Source organism: Alexandromys fortis, unplaced genomic scaffold, assembly GCF_014885135.2.
Source record: "Alexandromys fortis isolate MF-2015 unplaced genomic scaffold, M_Fortis_MF-2015_v1.1 scaffold_13, whole genome shotgun sequence".
NCBI lineage: Eukaryota > Metazoa > Chordata > Mammalia > Rodentia > Cricetidae > Alexandromys > Alexandromys fortis.
The window spans coordinates 10,598,819-10,624,485 of record NW_026067908.1 but is presented as its reverse complement, the minus strand read 5'-3'; the positions used below and the strand labels follow the sequence as shown (position 1 = coordinate 10,624,485).

Here is a 25,667-nt window from a genome sequence, read left to right as displayed (position 1 = left end):
CTCAAATGGGAGTCTGTTCTTTCCTTCTTCCATGTGGGTTCTGGGAACGGAACTCAGGTCGTTAGGCTTGGTGGCAATCGTCGTCACAATGCATGATTTCTCGCATCTGACTTGTCTCATCCTGTGAGAGGAACACGAGTGTGGCCGCGAGTCCATGCCAGGTCTAGAAAACTTGTCTATATGCATGTTTGGACAGCTCTCAAGCACAGGTTCCTTTTAATCAATGGCTTTTCTCCATGTTTCTTTAATCCCTGTGGTTTCAAACTTGTCGCCATATTCCTGCATCTGTGTCCTATGTGCTGGAGAAACAAACATGCACCACCAGGCCTGTCTCAAGCTTTACTTTTTATTTTATTTTTTTAAATATTTATTTATTATGTATACTACATTCTGTCTCCATATATGTCTGCAGGCCAGAAGAGGGCACCAGATCTCATTACAGATGGCTGTGAGCCACCATGTGGTTGCTGGGAATTGAACTCAGGACTTCTAGAAGAGCAGTCAGTGCTCTTAACCACTGAGCCATCTCTCCAGCCCTACTTTTTATTTTTAAAAAATTATTTATCTGAAATAAAATCGCCTAGCCCAGCTTTGACCTTTCTATCCTGTCCCAGCCTTATAAGTGCTGGCATTCTGAGTGTGGGCCATCATACCCCATTGAGGAGTTACTTTACAAAAAATAATCTTTATTTTAAGTAGTTTTAATTTATAATGGCCAAGAGAGCATGGGGTGGGCTAGAAGTTTGCTTTTGATGAGAATAAAAGCATTTCCCTTCTAGTCATCTCCTTCCCCATTTGGGTTTTTGAGAGAGTTCCTCTCTGTAGCCCAGACTGTCCTGGACCTGGCTATGTAGAACACACCGGCTTCCAACTCAGTTCTGCCTGCCTCTGTCTCCACAGCGCTGGGATCAAAGGCATGCACCACCACCATGTAGTTCTTCTCATGAGTTTTGAATTGAACTAAAGGGTAACCAAGCATCAGTTTTTAGGTGTATGAGCCAAAGCATTCTTTGAACCAGTTGTTTATAAAGCAAGCGTGCAGATGGGGAAGCTGTATCAATCAGGACATTTCAGGCTTCACTGAGCAGAGGCAGCCACATGGGCAGGAAAGCCAGGGCAATTCCTTTTTCACTGGTCACCCTGAGAAAGGAACGCCAGATAAGTGTGGTGACCCCACTGGCTTGAAGTATCACACTTACAGTGGATTTGCCACTGTAGCCTTGTGCAGTGGCCAAATGTGACCAGAAAATTTGACATTTGAGTCCTGATATCTGTGTGAACTTGGGTGAGAAACATAGGAACTCCAAGTTCGCTTAAAAGTGAGCTGGCATTTGCAGGGTTGTCTGGTGTATGAGTGTTGAGCAAGGAAGGGAACCTAAAAATGGGAAATAACTAATGAGTTATCTTTATTAACATTAGATCTTGAAGGGAGCACAGGTTTCAGGATGAGTTGTCTTGGGAAAAAAAATGCCCTACTTGAAAAATTGATCTTGCCTTCCAGGAGACCTAGCACTTGGTCAGGCACCAAAAGCAGACATATTCACTCCCAAGTAATGTTGGGGGAGGTTGCTTGTTCGTTTCCTGCCTGCTCAGCCCCCAGAAATAATCACACAGAAACTATGTTATTTGCAATACTGTTTGGCCAATACTTAAGCACATTTCTAGTTAACTCTTACATCTTAATTTAACCCATCTCCATTATTCTGTGTACCGCCACATGGCTGTGGCTTACTGGGTGAAGTCTGTCCATCCAGCCGGGCTACATGGCCTCTCCTTGACTCTGCCTCCTTTCTCACAGCATTCAGTTTAGTTTTCCCCACCTAGCTCTATTCTACCCTATCAGGCCAAGCCAGTTTCTTTATTAACCCGTGGTATTCACAGCATACAGAGGGGAATCCCACATCAAAGTGATGTTATGTAGGGATTTCCTTGGATTAGTGAAACTATGGTGCCCTCACGGTTTTCCAGCACTCTGCCTGCTTGCTCTTGTGTGTTGTCGTATGTAACTCTTGGCAGCTGCTCTGAGTCACACCTGTAATTCTTTGCTGATACCTTGATCTGCTGGGACATAGCAAATGGGAACACTTGAATGATTGGAGTTTCCCCTCTGGACGTTGCTTGGAGGAGGAGAGGGAAATGTCAAGTCAAGTTTTGAGAAGATAGGAAATTTGATTCTATATAAGTGTCCCCTGAAAATCTGATCCTTCGTTTTTACTGCCAGAAGGAGAATGAGTTGGGTTTACCCTGATATCGAAGAGCAGAGAGAAAAGATTCCCAGCCTGATCCCTTTTCTTTTTGGCTGTGGTTCTCTCAAAGATGTGGATTTTGTCATTGGTCTTGGTCCTTGAGGTGAGACTTTGACACTCCAGGTCTCAGGTCCAAATGCCAGTGAGGGCTGGTGGGAACTAGGACAGTAGGCTGGGGATGGTGGTGGGATGTGGCACTCAAACTAGATCCTGGGAGCCTTCTGAGAAGTCAAGTAAACTGAAAGGTGTTCTTTTCTAAAGTCCAGACAAACCAAACGCGTCTAGGATACAGCTAGGACCTGCCCAGCTCAGTGCTTCATTTGTGTATGTTCACAGGTCAGATCCCATAAGTAGACAGCCTGCATATGACTCTGAGCTGTGCTGCCACGAAGTTTTAGTGCTGTTCATTGATTTACATTGGTCGCAGCAGAAAACCAAGGGGCTGGGTTTCAGAGACCCGACTGTATAACAGAAAGAGCACACCAGGAACGCGACCCTCATTTACCCTCCGTTTTCTAAGAATTCTTTGCTATCCAGTTGTTCAGAAGAACCCAGATGTCACAATGTCACCGTTGTCAGAGTGGGAACACTGGCACTGCTCAGCAGTAGAGGTTGTGGTCATCAGAGGGACAGGCAGACATTTGCCATCAGAGCCTATGGTGAGGAGTGCATCTGTATCATTACTGAGTGTACAAACACACACACACACACACACCACCTTAAACACTATTTTAAGAGACATCATTTCCCACATTCCAAAAACTAATTTTTTAAAACTTATTTCCTCTTGGTGAAAATAATAGCATGAACCACTATTTATTTTACAATTTACCACTAGGCCACAATATGAATAGTTTGTTTGTTTGTTTTTTAAAAAGATAACATTGGACTTGGGCCAGGGGTATGGCTCAGTGGTTAAAATACTTACCTGAATTTGTATCTCCGTAACCCACACAAAATGCCCAGTGGGAAAGGCAACTCCCTTGTGATCCCAGCCTCTGTGGCAGAGACGGAGGATCCCCAGAACAACGCGGCTAGCAAAACTAGCTGTATTTGTGAGCTCTGGGTTTGGTTGAGGGACCCTGCATCAACCAATAGCATGGAAGGGTGAGCTGGGATGATTCCTGATGTCAGCCTTGCATCTCTGCATGTACACCCCACACATCTGTGCCCACGTGTATGCAAACACACGCACGAGCACACCACACACACACAGATGCAAAAAGGAAGGTGATGGTACAGTATTTTTGCTTAGTCAGTAATTGGTTAATTTAGTAAGCATTTGCTCACTATTTTTTTTATTGGTTTGTTTGTTTCAGTGGTATTGGAGATTGAACCCAGGGCCTTATGCGCTTATTAACTGTTCAGGTGCTCTCTGACCGTTGGGAACACAAGGAAAATATGGGCTTTCCTTCATAAATACTTCAAATATAATTGGAAAAAGAGGCATGCAGGCATGAAAAAACCCAAGGCCGAAAATCACTTTGCATTGTACAAAATGCTTTTTATATTATCATCTATCATAATGATAACAAATCTCTAAGGCGCGGCAGGTTTTAGCTTAATCTTAAAGATAGGAAATTATTTGTGTCTTTGAAAAAGTGATTTAATGAGACATAAAATGCAGTAATAGTTGGAAATAATAGCTATAAGTCATAATATTATAGTAGTAGTAGAAATAATAGGTGACGATAATAGTATTTGTTAGGCATTTCTATGTGGAAAGAATTTATTTAAGGGCTGGAGAAATGACTCACTGGTTAAGGGAGCTTGCTGGTCTTCTAGGGGCCCCAAGTTTGGTTTTCAGCTCCATACTGGGAAGCTTAAACCCTACTCCAGCACCAAGGAACCTGTGGTTCTCTTCTGACCTCTGCACTCACATGGCATCTACACATATACCCACATTAAAAAAATCTTTTAAAATCTATTTAACTCTCGCTTCAACCTAGTTATAATGGTAGTGTGTTCCTTTTCCATGGGAAAAGTAATATGGATTAAGTGATTTGGCTAGAGCCTGGGTACCTCGAACTCATTGCTTAGAGGTTTGGTTCCAGAACCTCATTCTTCACCATTGTTCCCAGAAGTGAAAGGGTGTTATGGCCATAGCTTACCTTCACTTGGTAACTTCACTGTCAGATGTGGGTGATTTTGCTGAGGAGAGAACTTTGGTTGGGAGTGTGGGGGAAGAGAGAGGAGCGTCTCGCAGTATGGACACTCGTCATGAGTGAGATCAACTGAAGAGTCACCCAAAGAGGGCAGCAAGTCCTTCGCATCTGTCCCCTGTATAAGATATTTTATTCTTGAGATAAAATAGGTTTTGGAGCAAGCTGTTACATTTTCATTAAATATTTATTTATTTATTCATATCAAGGTATGCTATTACTGTGTAGCCCTAGTTGGCCTGAAACTCACTATGTAGACCAGGCTGGCCTTACACTAACAGAGATCCACTTGCCTCTGCCTCCCAAATGTTGGAATTAAAGGTGTGTGCAACCACATTTGGCTATCTATCTATCTATCTATCTATCTATCTATCTATCTATCTATCTATCATGTGTGTGTGGTGTTTGTGTAGGCCAGAAGTGGGCAGCAAGTTGGAGTTATAGACTGTTGTTTTCTGCCCACATGGATGCTGGGAAGGAAACTCCAGTGCTCTGAAAGAGTACCAAGTTCTCTTGAGCGTTAAGCTGTATGGCCAGCCTCTATACTCAGCCTTGATCTTGGGATCCAGCAGAGTAGGTGCACATGTTCACCTTGGCTTTCACCAGTACTACCTTCCTCTATGAAGTCCAGGTTCTCATCGTTATTGTGTGTGTGTGTGTGTGTGTGTGTGTGCGCGCGCGCACGCATGTGTGATCAGTAGTTGATTTTGATTTCCGCTGTGTTTTCTTAGGTGTGAGCCACCCAATTTTTTGTTTTTGTTCAGACAGGGTGTCTCACTGGCATGGAGTCTCGGGTTTTCTCCTTTCTCCACTTCTCTGGTTCTGAAGTTATAAATTTGAATCACCACATCTGAATGCCTAACTCCCTCCCCACCCCACTCTGGAGCTAGGTCTCAAATGTAGGTGGTCATGCTCAGGAGGAAGCCCTTTATCAGTGGAAGCATCTCTCCATCCACCCACCCCTCACCAAGTTCTCACTAGCAGCACAGGTAACTTTCTAGCCAGTCCTTTCAAGCTGTGCTCATGAGAGGAACTCGGATAGCAAAAGCACAGGAGAGAACCATTCGTGAAGACAGAACTGCATATGACAACAGGAAGCGTTTATGTGCTTAGCATAGATGCACTTGGTGTAGAAATGCTAGCTGCTATTTAACTATCTCTTCCGCTACATCATGCTAGTTGTATGCTGCACACTTGGTAGCACAGAGCAGAAAGATCTCCATGGGGGAAGTGAGCTCTTTAGGAATCTGTTAGGGTTAAGCTGGTGCCCATTCCAAATTAGTCTCCAACAGTTAGACTTCAGGCTGCTGGCAATTAATTTAGATAGTGTGGTCCTACTGTGTTCATTGTGTTCCAGTTTTGTAGAAATATTAAATAGTTATTTTGATTGATTTAGTCTGTGTTAATTACAAAGCTAAAAAAATAGCACGATCTGGCTCAGAGTGTAGCTTCGTGGTACATCCTTTTGCTTTCCATATTTGAGATTCTGGGTTCCATTCCAGAAAAGAAAAAAAAAAGATACTGTCTAGCCCATTCATGTCTTTCTTTAAAATTTCAAACTTGGGAGATAGATACCCAAAAATACAAAGGCATATGTCTCAGTTTTCTTTCACCAGTGTGTTTGCGATTCTGAAGCATAGCAAAAATAACCCAAAGTGCTCCTTTGGAAAATAATAGTTTTCACTCTCAGAAACGGCCATCTCTGAGTTCTCTAAAATTAGTGACTATAAAGCCAGCATCTGCCAACACACACGATGGACATGAGATTTCTCTGCTCCCTGCGGGTCAGTAATGAATTGAGAAAGTGCAGGATGAGATTATTAAATGCCATCGAGAACTACTTTGTTACTAGAGTTTAAAAGTTATTGCTTCAGTGAAGTAACCAAAATAGCTCAAGCTTACAGACTTGCAAGTTTGAAAGTAAAACATTCGTGTTGAAACTTTTTTTTTTCAGCTTTTCCTGCCACTATTCAAAGTTGTTATAAGCAAGCATTAGCTATGGATAAAAGTTTCTGGTCATACTCCACCTCCGCAGAAGGGACACACTGGACAGGGAGTGGAGAAGGGGTGAAGAGATCTAGCATTCAGCTTCCAGGTCCTTCCCTGACTCCTCTACCCACAGGATGTGTGGCTGTGTATCTTTAATCAAGAGTTGCCTGTCGAGCCCGTTAATTTATTGTGTTTGGGCCTATGAGAAGCGGGCATGTCCAGGGACTTCAGGTATCAGAGGGTCTGGATGGAAGACTCTTGAGTTGCTGTTGTTTGAGTTTTGTGTACAGATGTGATCAAAATAGTAACAGCAAGAGAAACCTATGTAAACCAAGAAAACGAGTCAAGCTGGCTTTGAGCCCATGCCACAACACATTGCACACACACAAGCACTTTTTTTTCTTGTATCACAGGAAACTGTCAGAGTGATTTTTTTTTTTTTTTTTTGGTTTTTTCGAGACAGGGTTTCTCTGTGGTTTTGGAGCCTGTCCTGGAACTAGCTCTTGTAGACCAGGCTGGTCTCGAACCCACAGAGATCCACCTGCCTCTGCCTCCCGAGTGCTGGGATTAAAGGCGTGTGCCACCACCGCCTGGCTTGTCAGAGTGATTTTTAAAAAGGATTTCATTTCACTTTATCCAAGTATCAGGAGAGAAAAATAATACTCTTGAGTCAACATTTTTATCTAGACTTTCACCTGAGCTGAGGCGGGAGTCCTCTGAAATACTATCAGGTGAAAACAAACAGTGGGGGATTGTATCTTGAGACTGAACAGAGTTCCTATCTAGATCGTGGAGATCCGAAACTCCCATGATGCTGGGGCCTCTTGAAGAATACAAAAATCACACGTGGACATTTATATAGCCTTGCAGAGCCTTCCTCCACCTTAGTTAACTTTGTGTCAGATCCCTGCTGACAATACCTTTTCCCCCCTTATCTACAGCTATGAAAGAAAAACAAGGGGGCGAAGGATGGAAAGGAAATCTGGTACATTTCCCTTCCCAGAAATCCCTCAAGTCGGCTGAGTTTTTTTCTCTCCCTCCGTTCCAAGTTAAAGAGTAACAGACCTAAAAGAGCCCATGACTTAACACCACCCTTACCGACTATCCCCTCAACAAATAGTTGCTGGACAGATCTGGCCCTAGTTTCTTACCTCATCCACAGCTAGCTCTCTCACGTCCTCAGCCCATCCCGTGCCAGGAACGTGCAGAGAGGCCGCTCTGCTGAGTACACAAATGGTCTGCCATCAACACGATTCTTTCCCCTCTCCTACTGGAGTTACCAGCCAGTCTACCAGGTTGATCACCATCCGGGCGGTTCTCCCTTGCCGAATCCTCCAACAAAGACAAGCTGAGTTACATGAAATGGGCGTGCCTGGCTCTCCCCAACAGTGCCCAGTCTCCAAGGCTCACCGGGCCTGAGACACCTTCCTCCCCTTTTATTTTTCTGAAGCAAGCGCGCGCGCTGACACACCCCTCCCTCCGCGTTGTCGCGGTCCCCTCCCCATCCAGCCCCGCCCCGTTTTCCGCTTTCAGCCTCCCTCCCTTCGACTCTCCCCTCCTTTACTCGCTTCTGTTTATTCCCTCCCCCTCCAGCCACTCCGGGAGCTGCCCCGCCGCTGCCTGGCTACACCTACTCTTTCTCGGGCGCTGTCCAGCCTACGGGTGGCCCAGCCGGCTACGCACGCTGTGCCGGGGCGGCGGCTGCAGAGCCCTTCCCGGTGGCCGCTCCCTCCTTCCCCTCCTCTTCGCGTCATGTCGGGCACTTGACTATTATTATTATTTTTGCATCCTTCTCTGTCCCGCCTTCCCTTTCCCCTTTCCTTTCCCAGGTTGATTATTTTTTTCTTCCCCCTCTTCTCCGGACTTGCCCATGAGCCTCCTCGGGAGCTACCGGAAAAAGACCAGCAGCGATGGTTATGAATCTTTGCAGCTGGTGGACAGTCACGGGGACTCGAGTACGCGGGGCGCGGCGGCTGGCACGCAGAGGGTGACCGCGGGTGCGACGCGCAGTCCCGCCCGGCATCCTCCGCACCGCGCCAGCACCACGGACAGCTCAGGTAGCGGCCCGGGTGGCGCAATCCTCCGGCCCCGCAAGGGTCCCCGGCCCAGGCTGGGAGAGGCTGGGTTGTAGGCCACGCCATCTAATACCACAGGGTGTAACGTCTCTAATTTCTTTGGTCCAGGGAGCTAAGAAACGTTAGATCCGTCTGGAGGCTCGGTGACATTAGCAAGCACCTCTTAATCTCCCTAGGCTGCTGAATACACCGGCTGGGGGCGGGGAGACCAGGGGAGGGGAGGGAGCCAGGGGAGGGTTGCTCAGCGCGGCAGGCAAGCCGCCTGCTTTCTCCGCCCAGCTGCTGGGGCCCGAGGTGAAGGAGAGGAGCCTGCCTGGTGCTTTCGCAGCTTGCAGACCACGTTTATTCCAGCTGTTCTCTTGATGCTGCTGTTATTTCTAATTATGTAAAGCTCTGCTACCTCTAAACGATCTGCTAGGGTTAATGGTTTCTTTCGCCCACGGAAGGCTTTACCTGGGATCAAGAGTCCTGTTAAACAACATAGCTCTTATGCTTTGAAAATGCAATGTGTTTGCTCTGTTTGTTGGCTTTGATCTTATCCTCTGGCGCGCTAATAGTTTCTAAGGCTTCTCAGACAAGGGGAAGAAAAGGCTTCTAAACTTTGTTATCTGTGTTTGCAAGTCTCACAAAGTGTTGTGATGAGTTAGAGACCCCTTAGACACGGTGAGAGTTAGCGAAGTGTGTATCAAAACAGTCATCCAGGAATCCCCGCTGGCCAAAAGCTTGTGGAAGAGCTGTTTGTTTACTTTTCCAGGATGGGAACCACAGGGGACTGGATCTATCTTTGTGACTTTTGTACTGGACAACTGAGGCTAGTGGGAGCCACACTGGGATGAAACCAAGTTGGATTCTATTTCTTCACTTTCCAAAGAATTGCTTGTGGATTTTAATTGTGTAGTGTCTCTTCGGGGGCTGTCATCTCCCACTTCCCTCATCCGGAAAGTGACATGAAATGCTCTCCACACACAGATGGTCAGCCATGCTGGAGGAAAGGGAGTTGACTATAAGCTCTGGGCTAAACTGAAGAGGGTGCTGTGGGAGGTCCTCTCAGACTTACACAGGGCTGTCATTGTTCCTAGGGGACGGCTGTTTTCTGGGTATGGGGAGTGATGCTGTGCTTGGTGATTGGAGCTGCGCTTTTCTACATGGAAGTTATTCATCTTTTGACTGAACGCGGCCCTTCTTCAATGATTAACAGATTCTTGCACTCAGACCTATAGTCGTTTTGGGGAAATAATTGAAACGAGCACATTTCCAAATGAGTGTGGAGAAGCCTCACTTCAGGGACAGGAAAAATGAGTTCATGCATTTTCTCTCTCTCTCTCTCTCTCTCTCTCTCTCTCTCTCTCTCTTTTTAAATAACAAGCATTGTAGGAGTGGGATTTTGCTTTTTAAAGTACATTACATTATAGGGGAAACCACTGTCTTTTTTTAAAAAATAGAAATATATATATATATATATTTATTTATATTTCCTGGGTCCTGTGGTATCCAAACACAAGCTTAAACTTTGTGGGAGAATTCAGTTGAGAATGCAGTCTGTTGGGCCCCTGGTGGGTTGTCATCTGATAGGAACAGCCATTCTAACACAGAAGGCCTAGTTAGGTCCTGGACCCTTGAGGACTGGCGTTAAATGAGGTTTTTCAGGAGGTGGTAAGAACAATGAATTGCCTTGTTAAAGTGTGGAGGTGGGAACAGAGGTACAGCTATCTCTAAAATGCTGTTGCCAGGAGTTGACTCTTCAACTTCATCAAACTAGTGCTGTTTCAAGAGCCCCATCCCTCCTTGCAGCTCCCTGCCCCCATGCCATCCCTGTCTGTTCCCTCCTGCATCTGCTTAGGGGAATGCTCTGGCTCGGCTGCAGCAGGCTGGTACAACTGACGACTTGATGCATATTTTCAATTGGGAACATAGTTTAGGGCGATAATGTTTGGTTTGGATGAGGGATGAGACCCCGAGAACCGTATTGGTTTCCTCGTGCAACTGTATGTCTTGCCTAATTAGAGTCTTTCTTCTGAGAGATTCAAAGTGTGGCCCGTGCTGTGTGAACATATCCACTTGTTAGGATATTTAATTAAACTCGTAGATCATTTCTAATGTGATAGTCATCTGCCCATTTATCCAGCTGACTGTATGTGATGTGGTGGACTGGATAGGAGGTTCATGGGGCTTTGTTCGAGCAGGCATGGTTTTGGATTGGAAAATATGTGTCCATCGCTGTAGAAAATGGGGAGCTTAAGTGCCCTACACATGCATGACAGTTTATATAGAGCTCTTGGACTTAGCTCAGTCTCTAGAATGCTATGAAAGAGCAAGGTAGCAGCCTGCACCTGCGTGCTCTGAGACTGGGGGACAGAGCCTCAGGACCCTTGTTATCAGTTGGAAACCCTAGGGTGTTAAGCCCATTCCTCAACTTGCAAAAGGAGGCATTCCTAGCATGGAGCTTTAGCAGAGGCTCAAAGCAATGTGAGACTGAAGTTGTAAATCTTCCTTACTCTGCTATCTCTCTGTCCCCCCCCCCGCCCCCATTTTGGCCTGAGGAGGAAGAGGATGACCTTGACCTTGTAAGAGATGCTCTAGTGAAAAAGGAGTGACCTAGGGATAGCCAGACTCTGGTCTTCTTTTTCTGTCCTGCAGTTATTGCATTTATTTAATTTTTTGTGTATGAATGAATATGTGTATATGTGTATGTGTGTGCGCATGTGTGTGTATGTGTGTGCATGCATGTGTGTGCGCATGTGTGTGTGTGTGTCCATGCGCTCCATATGTGGATGTCAGAAGACAGCTCTCAAGAGTCAGTTCTTTCCTTCTACCATGTGGGTCAAGGGATCAAGTTGAGGTCCTGAGACTTTGTAGCAAGTGTCTTTACCTCCTGCCCCATCTCGCTGGTCCTGTTTAGTTTGGAGATAGGGCCTCCATATATAGCCATGGCTGGTCTAGAAGTCACTGTGTAGACCAGGCTGACCTGGGACTTGCAGTGATCCTCTGGCCTCAGCCTCAGTGTTGAGCTTCCAAGCATGTGGCATCACACATGCTCAGTCCTCTGTCCTCATGGGCTGAGTTTTCCTTCCTTGAACTAAAATGACTTTACGTGTAGGCACTGTGTCCGCCGATTGTTGAAATCAAACCATCTTATCAGAGTAGGTTTCCCATCGGATTTCAAAGGAAAGAGGGACAGCTGTTCTGAGGACGGTAATAACTTTCTAACGGAACAGTTTTCGGAGTGTTGAGTCCAGAGTCGTTTCCTAGCCAGATGTGTCTCTCGGAATTCTGCTTTGGCTGGCGGGTAGGGACTTTCACCTCATTCAGATTATTGCCTAGAAAGGGCTGACATTCAAGAGTCATCCTGTCACGTCCAAAGTACTGGGCTACTCCAGCACACTTCTTATTTCTCCTGTGTATAGTCTGCCTTCCAGGGAGGGTAGAATTCAGGAAGCACACAAAAGTTCAGATTCCTTAGATCTAAGGCTAACTTGCCAAGGTTATACGGACAGGCCATTTGAAATCTGGGGTATCTTTAATGAAATTGAAAGGAATAAGGATAATAAGTTTTATGACTTGAATATGAAATGTTTCTCACAGACTCATGTGTTTGACACTTGTGTGGTAGCGTGGGGGACAACTTCAGGAGGCACAGCCTGTCAGGGAAAGTGGGTCACCGATGTTCCTTTCATGTTCCTGCCTTTGGTGCCTCACCTGGGCCTTCCGTCCCCCCCTCTCTGCTTCCTGATTGCCACGGGGAAGGGGCTCTATTCTACCACACCCTCTCTGCTAGGACAGGCTGAAACCTCTGAGCTTGTGAGCCCAGATGAACTTTTTGTCCTTTGAAGTAGTTTCTCTCAGACCTTTCATCACGGTGACACAGAAGGATTGCCCCACGAAGAATGATAAAATAATTTTTAAATTGAGTATGAGAATATGTTTGGAAATAAGAACTATCTTTGGTAAATATGTTAAGAGTATTTAGTATTCATATCTTGAACTGTGTTTTAGTGGCATGAGACATTGATTTGGGTAACTTTCTGCTTCACAGAAATAAATGTACATGGAACAATCCTTTCCTGTTGAATTCCATTTAGGGATTTTATAGTTTGGAGGCAAATTTCACCTCTGTAACTTATTTAATTTGTGGCTAAGTATGCACTAGTTATGGGGTTGGTAATGACCAAAATATATTCAGATTTCCAATGCTGAGGATGCCAGACCTCGTGAACTTGGAAGGAGAATCTTAGGAACTAGATTGTGCATGTGATCTGACCCTGACATCTTCCACTCAGTTGATCGCTGTGGTTGATGGTCCCATCTGACTGGCTAGACTGGCGCCCACACCCTCCTTCACCTCTCCATATACATCTCCAAGTGACATGCTCAGTCAAAGAGGGTGGCTTTCCCTGACAGAAGAGGACCTGTCTTCTGTCAGGGTCGAGGATGTGTAAGTAAGAACATGCTTCTGGTGGAACCCCCAAATAGGTTCTCAAGGAACTAGAATTTCTGACCATAGCCCTGTAGCCCCAATGAAAGCTCCCTACCTTCAGAGGCAGTGTCAACAGAGTCCTTTCTGTGTTGGGGGCCAAAGTAACCTCTCTGTTCTTTAGCTCCAAACACATTCAATCCTTCTTTAGCATGGCGACTTTGGACGGTCTGAGAGCAGACTTCTCTCGGCCAGGTCTCTTCTGGGCCAAACTACTCTCTTCACCTTTGTATTTTCCATTTGATTTCTGGTCATTTTCATGTTATTATTCTAGGATTGGAGAATAATTCACAGTTCTGATCTTCCGAAATTGGGTTTTTCCATCAATTTTTATTATAAAAGGTCCTGGCGTTCTTGGTCAAACAAAGAATTAAAGAACACAGAGAGGAAGAAAATGGAATGGAAAATAGCCTGTCCTCTCCGGTGCCTTCGGCTCTCATCTCAGAGATAACCCCTATGGAATGTTTCTGGGGGTGTCTAGCGAGGTAGCTCGGGGGGTGAGAGTTCTTGCCACACCAGACTGATTGATGAGCTGAGTTTAATCCCTAGGGCCCAGGTAAAAAGACCAGATTTGGTAGCACGCATCTGTAAACACAGCATCTGGGATGCAGGCCAGGTAGCCTGGAGTATGCAATATGGCAGAATCAAGGTGGAAAGTAAGACCCAACTCCTCAAGGTTGTCTTATGACCTCCACATACATGCTATGGTACACACATTCCTGTACACACACACACACACACATGCACACGTACACACACACAGAGTTAAAATTAGAGGTTTCTGAAGGGACATTCAACATATAATGTATGTTTGCATAAAATATATACTATGCACTCATTTATGCATAATATTAAAATTGTAATAAATTCGAATTCACATTTTATTCCTCTTACATGTGTCTTCAGTAATGCTTAGTAATAAAATGGATATGACCCCTGCAAGTGTCATGCTAAAGACTGTCCATGTGGTATTTCTTAATCTTCATAAGAAATTATGTAAGGGAGAAAAGACAATAAACGCTGCCAAGAATGGAGAAAGAGGAAGCCTTTATAACCACCTGGCAGGGATGAAAACTGGAGTCGTTCCTATGGACATCAGTATGGCGGTTCCTCAGAAACCTAACAGCAAAACTACCACGTGACCCAGATATGTCACTCCTGGGTGTAGACTATACGTCAGCCGGTCACAGAGACGTTTGCACAGCCATGTTATGGCTGTACTCGTCTCGTGTAGTTGTGCATGGATGGGTGCACATGTGCACATGTCTACATGTGTGCATGTTTATGTTGTGGCCAGAGAACAACCTTGGATGTCATTCCTCGGATGTCTTCCACCTTTTGCTGCAGGGTCTCTCACTGTCCTGGCTCTTGACTAAGTTCCAGCGAACTATCCGGGGGCGGTAAGGGAACTAGCAAGACAGAAAGAGGAGTCTTGGGGGCAGGGCAGTGGCGGGGGAAAGAAGAATAAGGTATAATATGTAGGTATGAAAATGTCACAGTGAAATTTATTTCCATGTTTGCTGATCAAACAACTAATAAGAGCATAGTCAAACTCCAGGACAGTGAGTGACATTAGCCACCTCGCCATTGCATGTGCCGCTCAGCCCAGCTTTTTTTTTTTAAAAAAAGGGGGTTTTGGGGATTTGAATTCAAGTCCTTATGCTTGTAAAGCAAGCCACTTTACTATAGACACACACATATATATATGTATAGGTATGTATGTAGATATAACATCTCACATATCAACACAAATATATGCAGAATGTAATATTATTTAGTTGTAAAGAAGAATAAAGTTGTCAGTTTTACAGGGAGATTTTATTACAGCTCAATGGATGGAACTGAAGATCATTTTGTTAAGCAAAAAAGAGTCCGATCCAGGCAAATCTTGCATGTTTTTCTTCTATAACTGCAGGATGTGGAAGGACAAGGTGGACTATGATGGGAAACAACGGCGTCAGGAGTGCCCGATGGGGTAATAAGAACATGATGGCTACTACGTCTGTGGAGCCAGTGAGGGGACTGTGTGGGGCAGGGGAACGAGCAAGATGGGGTGCTGGAGCAGGGAATAAGAACAAAGTATAGTATGTATGTATGGAAATGCCACAGAGAAAGCCATGTCTTTGTATGCTGACAAAATAGCTAGTGGAAAAAAATGCATTAAAAAAAACTGCTTAGGCTCCAAAGCTACAGAGAAACCCTGTCTTGAAAAACCAAAATGAATAAATAAAAAAAAAAAGCTTAACGTAGAATACAATAGTTACCTCTTTTTTTCTGCATTTGAACTAACGGAGGTACAAAGTGGTTAAACTACTTGTCTCTGGCTACACAGGCTTCACTTATTCTCTTAGAGAGCGGAACACTGGAGAGGAAGGCCCTCCAAATTGCAAAGGCTTGCGGTGGATTCTCTTCGTCTGCCTCTTTCTCTGAGGCAAGGTGGAATACGAGTGACTGAAGGAACCGGAGTGAACGTGGCTGTTTCCCATTTTGAATCTCCTCCAACGTGACAGACATGTCGTCCTCATTTATACATAACATAAAGAATTCTTAAAATGCAGCAGCAAGGGCGTCAGAGACGGAGCAGTGTAGAATAAGACTGGTTAAGCTTTGAGACGGCACTTTGGGAACAGTGTAATTGGTGCGGGTTCCTAAAATTTATGGAATAACATCTTGCCAAGGAAAATGGATCCCTAGTGCTCTCAGGATGAAGGCCAGGATCTTCTGAACTGACTCCAGCAGCCCAGTGTGAGGCCTCTGAACACCGGCCCAGCGGCAGTTGCTGTTGTTCTAGACCAGAGGATGCCTCCCTCCTCTTCTGTGCTTTTGTAAACATCTTCCCCCTCAGCATCTTAGTCCAGAGCCACCTGGATGCTCTTTTCCAGCATCACTGCTACTCTTTGGGTGCTCCTCGCCGCGGGGCTGCCTGTGGTGGTAATGGTCGCGGCTCCTCATCAGCCTGGCTCTCGTCTTACTGAGCTGGGGTACACTGCCTGTTGGGCTGTAGATTAAAGTTCCGAGCGAGGCTTAGTCTTAGCCACCTCTGTGTTCTTTTCACTGCTTGGCATTTATTAGCAGCCTGACAAATACTTGTTGAATAAAAGAAAGCATGAACAGATTCTGAATTTTTAAAAAGGGCATTTATAATGGAAAGTGCTCAGCCAAACCTAAAAATAAGTATATGGCTAGATTTGATCAGAAATGAGGCCAGGCTTAAATGAAACTGTGGTAGAAAGCTCAATCAATTCGATAATGAACATTTTTTATGTGCAAGCATTCCATAGAGGGAAGATAGCTACGATGCACCCTGACTCTCAAGAGCCCCTTAACGCAGAAAGGGAAGTAAATAGTTTATCTGAATATAGTTGATATATTATTTGTATTTTAATAAATAAAGCTTGCCTGAAGATCGAGGGCAAAGCAGCCATACTAGTCAGCCATACAGGCCAGGGAATGGTGGCACACATCTTTAATCCCAGGATTTGGGAGACAGAGTCAGATAGATCTCTGTTAGTTCAAGGCCACTCTGGGCTACACAGGATTGAATCTGACAGAAAGAGAAACAGAGTTCACATAAAGGTGATCCGAGCATTTGGGGATCCTTTAATCCCAGCACCAGAGAGATGGAGACAGGAGCGATATGGCTGGACCGAGAGAGGGCTATAAGGGCAAAGAGTCAGGAACTCAGTGGAGTGTGGGGTGTAGAGTCTTTAGGATTCGTGGAGAAAGGATCTCACCCATTTTAGTTCTGAGGTAGATGTAAGAGCCAGTGTCTGGCTGCTTTGCCTTTTCTGATATTCAGGTTGAACCTCAATATCTGTTTCTGGGTTTTTATTATTTTTGCTACATCTGAAGACTGTTTTCTTGGCCAAAAAAATTACAAATTGCAGCTTATTGTTTGACTTAACCTAAAGGTCACGTTTTGTTTTGTTTTGTTTTTTTGAGACAGGACTTCTCTGTAGTTTTGGAGCCTGTCCTGGAACTCACTCTGTAGACCAGGCTGGACTCACAGAGATCCACCTGTCTCTGTCTTCCCAGAGCTGGGATTAAAGGCATGTATCACCACCACCTGGCAAGTGACTTTTTCTTTTTAACAGAAAAATAGCAACTCAAAATACCCCCACCTCTCTCCCACCCTCTCTCCATCCCCTGTTCCTACTTCCTCCCCCCTCTCTGCCCCCTCCCTTTTAACTTTCTTTCATAACCAGAGGACTTTTATCCACAGATTGGAATATGTCTTAGCCATTAGCACAGACTTTACGTCTTGGCCATTTTCACATTTCCTGTTAGAAGTTCTGCATATCCCTGTTGGCCATCAAAGTGAGATGCGACTTATTGTTTTATAGTCTGCATCACCTCTATAGCTGCTTTTCTATCCTTCCTTCCTTCCTTCCTTCCTTCCTTCCTTCCTTCCTTCTTTTTTTTTTCTTGAGAAAAGCTGTGACTTTGAAGTAAATGAAAGAATCCTGGAGATAAGATCATGCCTTTCTTTGCTGCGAGATTTTTAAGTTAGGTAGAAACTGAATGCCCATTATTTTCTATGAAACCCCTCTTCCTGAGTCTTCCTGGAGAGTTTGATGGGGAAACTCAGTCTCTGTGGAGTACAAACTTCAAGGACTAAGGAATTAGGAGAGTTCATAACTTGTGTCACGGGATCTGGCGCATTCGCCCGCCTCTAATTGCCCTACATCACAGGCCGTAATCTAGATATAATTTTAAAAAGTGCAAGAGATAGAAACCAAATGAAAATTCAACCGTATGTAGTGTTAACAATACGAAGGCCACTGCCAAGGACATAACCAGACTGCTTATGGCCAGGGCGGAGTAGGGTTGCACATGCAGAGACTGACTGTTGGTGCTTCACAGGGTAGAGCATCTGGGAGCTGACAGGAATGCTTGGCACAGATGGCACCGCCTCCTGACTTTACATAAGAATTGGGAGGGTAATATGTGGTAGAGTCGTAGACTTGCCCAAGAAATGCCAAAGAAAGACGCACTGTTTAATGGAAGGGCTAGCCAGGGCCGCAGCTGAAGGTGACAGCCGAAATAGACATTAGTGGGTGAAGAAGGCAAGGAACACCCAGACCGGAAGCTACCCCGTCTCCTGCCGCCAGGCCAGCTGGAGTTGCTGCCTTCCCTGAGCCCTCACAACTCCCCATCAACCTGGTCATCAGTGTCTGTTCTCCTGAAGTACGACTCTAGGTCCTGCCTCTTTTTCCTCGGCCAGCTGGCGCTGCCCTGGCTTGGGAGTTCAGCCCTCATCTATCCTGCTCCTTGACAGGTATCTCACCTTCCAGCGCACCTTTGTTCACCTTACTCACTAACTGAGAATCCCCGGGCCTGGGACTCATAGGCAGAGATGCCAGAGTTGAGCTTTGTGGCACTGGCTGAAGCCGGGCAGGTGCAGGGTGGCTGGCTGTCCCTTGTTTGTTCTCTCTTGGTGAGCACGGGGCTCTGCTCCCTTGCCTGGTGATGGAGTCACAGCAAGAAAGGTCAAACACCAGAAAAACATGGAAGATGGTAATTGGGGAATAAGGATGCTTGGTCTCCGTGGAAACAGACCCTGGCCCTAGAGATTGTCAAGGACTGCCTGTACCAATCAGTATTTGGCTACTGAAGCTTTGTAGCAAAATCTTAGTCGGGCAGTTGTTCTTAATTCTCTTTCCTCAAATTCTTCTTTTTGTCTCTCCATATTCTACAGCCCTTCGCTCTCCTTTTTTTTTTCCTTCCTCCTTCTCCATCCTCCTTCATCTTTGGCTTCTTCATCCCTCTCCCCTGCATCTCTACTCCTCTTCTGCTTCCTTCTCTCCTCTCCTCCCCTCCCCTCCCCTTCTTCTCTCTGTGTCTCCTCCCTTCCTCTGAGTGAGTCAGCGTGTTTGGGACTTAACTGCATGGGATGGTGTATGGATGGCTGCAGTCATGGTGTGTGACTGTGCGTGTGCGTGTGTGTGTGTGTGTGTGTGTGTGAGAGAGAGAGAGAGAGACAGACAGACAGACAGACAGACAGACAGACAGACAGACAGACTTAGCTCCCAGCCTGCTGCTCGTGGCCCGATAAGTGTGAACGTGAGCATTTCTTTCTAATTTGGGGAACTCCATCTAGCCTCCCTACCGTTTCCCTTGCTTCCATTAGTAAAATGTCCCACACTACGACCTGGGAAAGAACAATTTCATGAGTGTCCCAGAGGCTGCTGTGTTGAATCAGAGGAAGGGGAAAATGTACTTACTCATTCCAAGAAGGTGTGCAAGAGCTCAGCTGCCCACTTTCCCTTCCTTTCCCTTTCCTCATCTCTGCAAGAAAACAAACCTTTGTCTTCCCTTCCCTCATGACCGAGGCCTGGATTTTCTGGATTTACTGGATTTTCAAGTCTCTTAAAGTTCAAATTTGTGGATGCCATGGGTATGGGTGTGTGTGTCTGTGTGTGTGTGTGTTATTGGTGTTTACACAGGAAGGGATACACCAGTGTGTTCTGAGTCAGAAACTCCGAATTTAAGTTCCGGCTTTGCCGTTTACAAGCAATCCCCTTGGACAGTTCATTCACTGGAGGGATCTCATACTGACCTGTGTGCCACTGGTGAGGTGAAAGTGCGAATGTAAAACGTGCTCATGAGCTCATTTTAGCGCGAGTGCTTCCTCATTTGCCCATCCCTAGAAATCCCCTGGCTTCCCATTTGCCATGGAGAAGCTAAAGATGCAGACGAGGTTGAGACAGATAAGACTGTAGCTTTACATGTTTCCCTGGGACTGAGTATAAGGTGGGCCCAGGAAGAACTCAGTTTGGGGAGGAGGGAAGGCCCCTTTCACTGAGGTGGATCAGGGAGGTCCATTCTGAGGAGACAAATAAACTTTGGACTAACTGATAAAGAGATTGGTGGGAAGAACAATAGCAGGAGGAGGGGAGTCAGTGGCTGCCCTGTGCCTCATGTGTGCAATTGAGAGATGCGTTGTGTTAGGCATGGGAGTCAGTGGCTGCCCTGTGATTCATGTGTGCACTTGAGAGATGCATTTAGGGAGAGTCCTGACTGTGAATATCATAGTGTGCTTACCCAAGCTAAGATGGTCATGAGGTGTGTGATTTTTTTGAGGCTACTGTCATAGATCTGGCTTGTTGCTACCCAGAGCTCCAGTACGTGGCTCACGACTGTGCTATATAACAGTGAATGCATGATCTGGAGGACAGCACGGCTTTCAGGGAGGAGCATGTGGCAGAGTAGCTGACACTTGGTGAGCTAGGGAGAGATGCCAATACGTGAGGCCCTGGGTGTGTTGGCTGATTGGCTAACAAACTTGTGGGTTTGCAGACAGCCAGTAGCTTACACAAATTCACATTCAGAAGTTGGACTTAAAAAGAAATAATAATTAAAAAAAAAAAGAAGTTGGACTGAAGTAATGTTTTTGAGTCAGGGTCTCACTGTGTAGCCCAGGCTAGCTTCACGATCCTTCTGCCTCACTCCCCTGAATGCTGGGATCAGAGATATGTTCTGTAATAACAGCCTTTAGGGTTAGAATTGTTAAGTTTGGCTTTTAAAGAAATGGGATTGTGGCATCTTCATCCATAAATGTCATTATCTTTTGCCCTTACTTTTATCTCCATCCATTGTTCTCCTTATGCACAGATATAAACTTTAAGGCTGACTTGTTCTAGGGCAGTTTCATATTTACTACATAATTGAGAGGATGATAGAGGGAGGTCAGACCCAGTTCCCGCCCCCACCATGTGACTAGCCACCCCCATTTGCAGGATGTCTACTCTCATCAGCACCAGGTTTGTGCGCTGTCATGTTTCGCTCTTACCGTAGAGAAGTGGACAGAGTGGTGTGGGCATAATGTAAGAGGAGGAAGCCCGGGTCCTAGGACATAATGAGCTGTGACAGAGGTCTGCCAAGGAGAGTCAAGATCCCAGGCACCCTGCAGCTACGATGTATCAGCTAGAGGAATAGAAAATGGGGTTCTAACTGCCAGGAAAATTGGTAAGTTGTCCAGAAAGTATAGCTGAATATTCACTGTATTTCCTGGTCTTAAAACGGAGCCACCAAACCCCCCAAGCTCGACAGGAGCCTGGCTTTGTCTCTGAATGTGCCAGGAGACTGCTGTCTCCATTATGCCTGTCACAGGCACGCAGAGGCTGGGGACTTCACACACTGTCTTGTTTTGTGAGCAGTTGTAGAAGACATGCGCTCTGTTTGATGTTTGGCTTTGTTTTTTTACACCGTACGCGGGTGCACAGGAACCAAGCCTCTTGGCACACAACTCTCTCCCACAGCCCCCAACAAGGCTGGTTTGCTTTATTGTATGACACAAGCATGTTCATGAAAGGGAAATTTAAAACAATCCAGAAAATTATGTAAAACTGGAAATAAAAACCCATTTTCTTTCTCCCCAGTTCTGCTCCCAATATTATTAGTTTCTGCATTCAATTAGAAAATTTTCCATGCATTTACAAAAGTGTGCGAGCCCACAAACACTGCAGATTCCCTCACGTCTATGTATGTGCATAATTCCATTCACTCGTGTGTGTTCTGGAATTTATATGTGTTGCTATTAAAGTTCATATTTTGCTTCATTTAATGTTGTGGGAAATTTTCCACATTAGGACCTAAGGATGTGTCCTGCTTTCTCTAGTAACTTCTCTGATCTCTGTGGGTGGGCGGCAAGTATCCTTGGACAGAAATACTTAAAAAATGTTTTAAATTTCTATACAATTATTCTATATATTTGTGGAGTGTCGTATGACATTGGAATACTCATACACAATTGACAATGGGATCCGTGGCGCTGACATATCACTCGCCTCTGCACACTGTACCTGTGGCAATTCTTGAAAACGGAATTGCAAACCAGAAGAACACAGGCTTCCTATATCGCTGAGAACCCAGTACCAACTCTAAAGATGATGTTTGCCTTCCCACATTCCTCTCAGAGTTGAGTGTCCCCAAACTTCTTAATCTCCACCAGTCTGTGGTGAGTCACAATGGTTAGCTTCAAACTGTCATCTGATGTCGGTATTTCCAGGAAATATTTTTGTTGTTCATGATTGCTAGTTACTGTGTTAGTAAGTCACACGTGAGTGGATAGATGTACACACATATGTGACATGAGGGAATCTGTGTACATCTGTGTGGATTTTCACAAGTTTGCATAGTCACGGAAGATAGCTTAGAAAATGCAGACAGGCACAGTTGGGCTTTCCATGGCGACTGTGGTTGGCATTTGTCCTGTGCTTTGGGGATTAATTTTTACATCTGAGTTGCTCCTTCCTACTCCATAAAGGAGATAAGACCATTGTTTAGATTGCCAGAAAGTCCAGGTGAAAAAAAAGACCCAGTGAATTCCTTGCCCCATGCAAGACACTGGTAAATGCTAACTGAGCAAGAGGTGGACGTGAACTTCAGCAGGATGGGAGAATATTTGTTCTTCCAAGGGTTTCCAGGGCTGCTTTACTCTCAAGGACCTGAGTCTTTTCTTTGTTATAGTCATCCTGGGGTTATTTGTGAGCTTTGGGAACTTTACAAATACCCTGGGTTGCTATAAGTTTGCACCATACTTACCCTTGCCTGAAGAAGTCAATAGGTAGTCAAGGTAGACTTGGGCATTCAACCAGTAGTAATGCTTGCTATGCCATGGGGTGTTCAGCATAGCATAGCTGAGGGGAAAATTTGAAGGTAGAAGTCAGAAACTTTCCAGAAGAAAGGGAAATTAGCCAAATGTGGTGGCTCATGCCTTTAATCCCAGCATTTAGAGGCATAGGCCAGCCTGGTCTACAGAGTGAGTTCCAGGACAGCCATAGGGAAACCCTATCTTGGAAAAAAAAATCAACAACAACAAAGGAAATTAGCATCTATTTTAAGTATGACTGGATATTACTCTCCTCTCCTTTTATTGCTAGGTACATACCTGTAACCTAGCATGTGAGCGACCTGTGAGGACACATTTAAACCAGCTTGGATTATTTACTGAGACTATGTGCTTTTCAGGGAGGGGGTTTTCTGTTTTTGCTCTCTCTCCCTGGGACATTTGGAAATAGCTGAAAACACTTTTGGTCATTATAATAGTGGGGGCACTGTAGCCAGCACGTGCTAGGTGAGAGACTGAGATTTAGAAAACATTCTCTGGTAACTGATGAAGCTTCTCATAGAAGAGAGTCTGTTCAAACCACTGACTCTGTCTGGAAACCCCCAGAAGAGGAAAGGGGTGATTATGAATTGAAGGTAAGGACCCTGGTGAAGGGTGTGTCCTTGGATGTATCAAGTCGACGGGACTGCCCATTAAAACCTACTTACAAAGAATTTCTTTGAGGCTTCAAGATGGCCTCTTGCTTTGTAGAGAGCTGATGTAGAAAAAGATTTAAGTCCTGTTGGCTTGGCCTCTCACTTGGAGGCAGCTTTGATTCTGGAACTTCAAGATCATGGCTTCTATGAGACCCAGGATGGACTCCCCCTTACAAATTCCATTACAAATTCATTCATTTAGCAAATGTAAGTATAAAATCCCAAATGCTACGCAGTGATTAAACAAACAAACAAAAAACAAAGCAAAACCCAAACTGTCTGCCCCAAAGGGGCTTAGGAGTTCATGAGTGGATCTGTGTTCTCTGGAGTCAGGGCCTTTTGGTTAGTCTGTTTAGATCTGAGGGTAGAATGTAGCCCCTTACTCATGCTAGACAAGGGGTCACCACTGAGACAGATCCTCAGGTCTACTTGCTTTTATGATAAAAACAAATATATATAATTCCGGATTTCATATATCTATCTATCTCTATCTACCTACCTATTTACGCATCCATCCATGCGTCCATCTAATCCATCCATCCATCCATCTATCTATCTATCTATCTATCTATCTATCTATCTATCTATCTATCTATCTATCGCATTGCTCTTGCTGTTCTGAGGTCTCATGAATTGTCTAGGGTCTTCAAATTTGATTGGTTGCTAATTGATTCTTTTTGTCAGTGAAGCCTTTCCCAGCCTTTGCATGTAAACAGTCTATGAAAACTGTGTGACTCCAGTTAACAAAATAGGTGTGGGGCTAGACACTGCTCTTAGGGCATGGACCTACTCTCCTCAACAGTATTTAGTGTATGGCTGTAAAATTTCAGGGTTTGGTTGGATTCAGCTCAGCCACTACCCTTTTAACCCTCTGCCTTTGAAGCCAGGTCTTGTGTAAGAGAAAGGGAAAGTGGCATCTAATAGAAGAGTGACAGGGTGGTGCTCGTTTTTCTTATGCCAGCGTGGACTATGTATTGTGTCCCCGTCTCTGTTTATTTTTTCATCCATCATTGTTTTTATAAGATCTAGGTCATGTAAGTTGGTGGATTTGTTTGAGTGGATTAGAGTGGGGAGCTGAGGCTGAGATGAAAAGGCAAGTCCAAGAATAGCCCGTGAGCAGTCGTTAAGCACAGACACGGTGCTCTCGGAGGAACTTGACAGTCAGAGCCCATTCTGGCTAGGCTCTTACTGGGGTCAGTTGAAACACTGAGTGAGAATACTTCTGATAAAGTTGGAAAGAATATTTTAAAAGGAAGGGATAGAATGGCAAGATAGAAGAAAAAAAAGCCACGGAGTCTTTTCCATGTCCTAGGAAATCATCTTTGGGTGCAAGTAACAAGTATTTGAGCCGTCTTAATTCTAAACCAAAGGAGGGGAATTGTAATGAAATCCCAGAGGCGGAGAGCGCATGGAGCCTGGCGTCAGGTGGATCTGATGGCCAGAGCAAAGAGCCTGCTGGCATGCCTCATGGCTCCTGTCTTCCCTCGCCTTGCGTTTGCTACGTCCTCTGTTCTTTTTGTGGACTTTCTTTCCTTCTCTGTATATGTGGCTGCCCCAGTGATCCTCACTTGTATGTTGCAACCAGTCCTTCCTGATCACCTGTGTGTCCCAGGAGAAAGGGATCTGATGGGCTTTTAGGCAGTATTTGTATATTTATCACCCAGTAGTTGTAGCTGGAGTAGCAGGGGTGTAGAGCCTCTCTTGGGGCGTCAGTGGTTGGCAGAGCACTCGTCAAAATTGAAAATGGAACAAATTGACCCTCGAGTTGTTCCTTTGAAAAAAAAATGGTTGAGACAGATGCTTGTGTGGGTGTGACCAAGTATGAGATGGATAATATGGGCAAGAAGTAATGAAGGGGTTGATGGAGGTATCCTGAAGGCAGCAATCCTGAAGGCAGCAGGGGCATTCACTTTGAAGTGTAGGCAGGAGATCCTAGTGGGAGAAGTGGATGGGGAGAATGGTAACTGGGAAGAACACTGAGTGTTGAGGGACAGTGGCATTTGCACATGCCAGGCATTCGTGAATTCCTTTAGATGATAGGCACTTACTGAAGGCCTAGTAATGGGTCCTGTGTTTATAGATGAAGTCAGGATCGGAATATTAAATAACTTCTCCAATTTAGAAAGTAGGAATAGAAACCCCGTTTATCTTCCAAAGTTCTAAACAGTTTTTCCTACTGTTTCCTTCATTTCTGTCTTCCTTGTTTGGTTTCACAAGGTCAACTATAGCCCCAAGTAAGGTCGGCACTCAGGCTTGAATCTGCTCTTCCGACAATGAGAACAGACACGCAATTTCTGTGACTCCAGAATTACTTGTGTGTGTGTGGGTGCATGCTTGTTTTAGGGGAAACATTTGGTCAGACGCTAAGCTGCGTTCTAACTTTTATCAAGTTTGGATTTGTTATCATTCATTCCAGTTATGTTGGGAAAAGTAGCTATATGTAATTTTTGCAGAATTA

The 25,667-nt window shown here is 45.1% G+C and overlaps 1 protein-coding gene across 10 annotated transcripts in view; it reads left to right on the top strand.

Annotated features, from left to right (window-relative positions):
• Positions 1 to 25,667, top strand: part of Dnajc6 (DnaJ heat shock protein family (Hsp40) member C6) — a 148,061-nt gene that overhangs the window by 46,798 nt on the left and 75,596 nt on the right. For 2 of the 10 annotated variants that reach the window (XM_050136125.1, XM_050136123.1), the window contains exon 1: positions 8,147 to 8,454. The exons of the other annotated variants lie outside the window; for them this stretch is intronic. In XM_050136125.1, coding sequence (XP_049992082.1) covers positions 8,268 to 8,454 — 187 coding nt within the window. In that variant the 5' untranslated portion in view covers positions 8,147 to 8,267. Of the gene's footprint in view, positions 1 to 8,146; positions 8,455 to 25,667 lie in introns of those variants that run through there. 10 annotated transcript variants of the gene reach the window in all.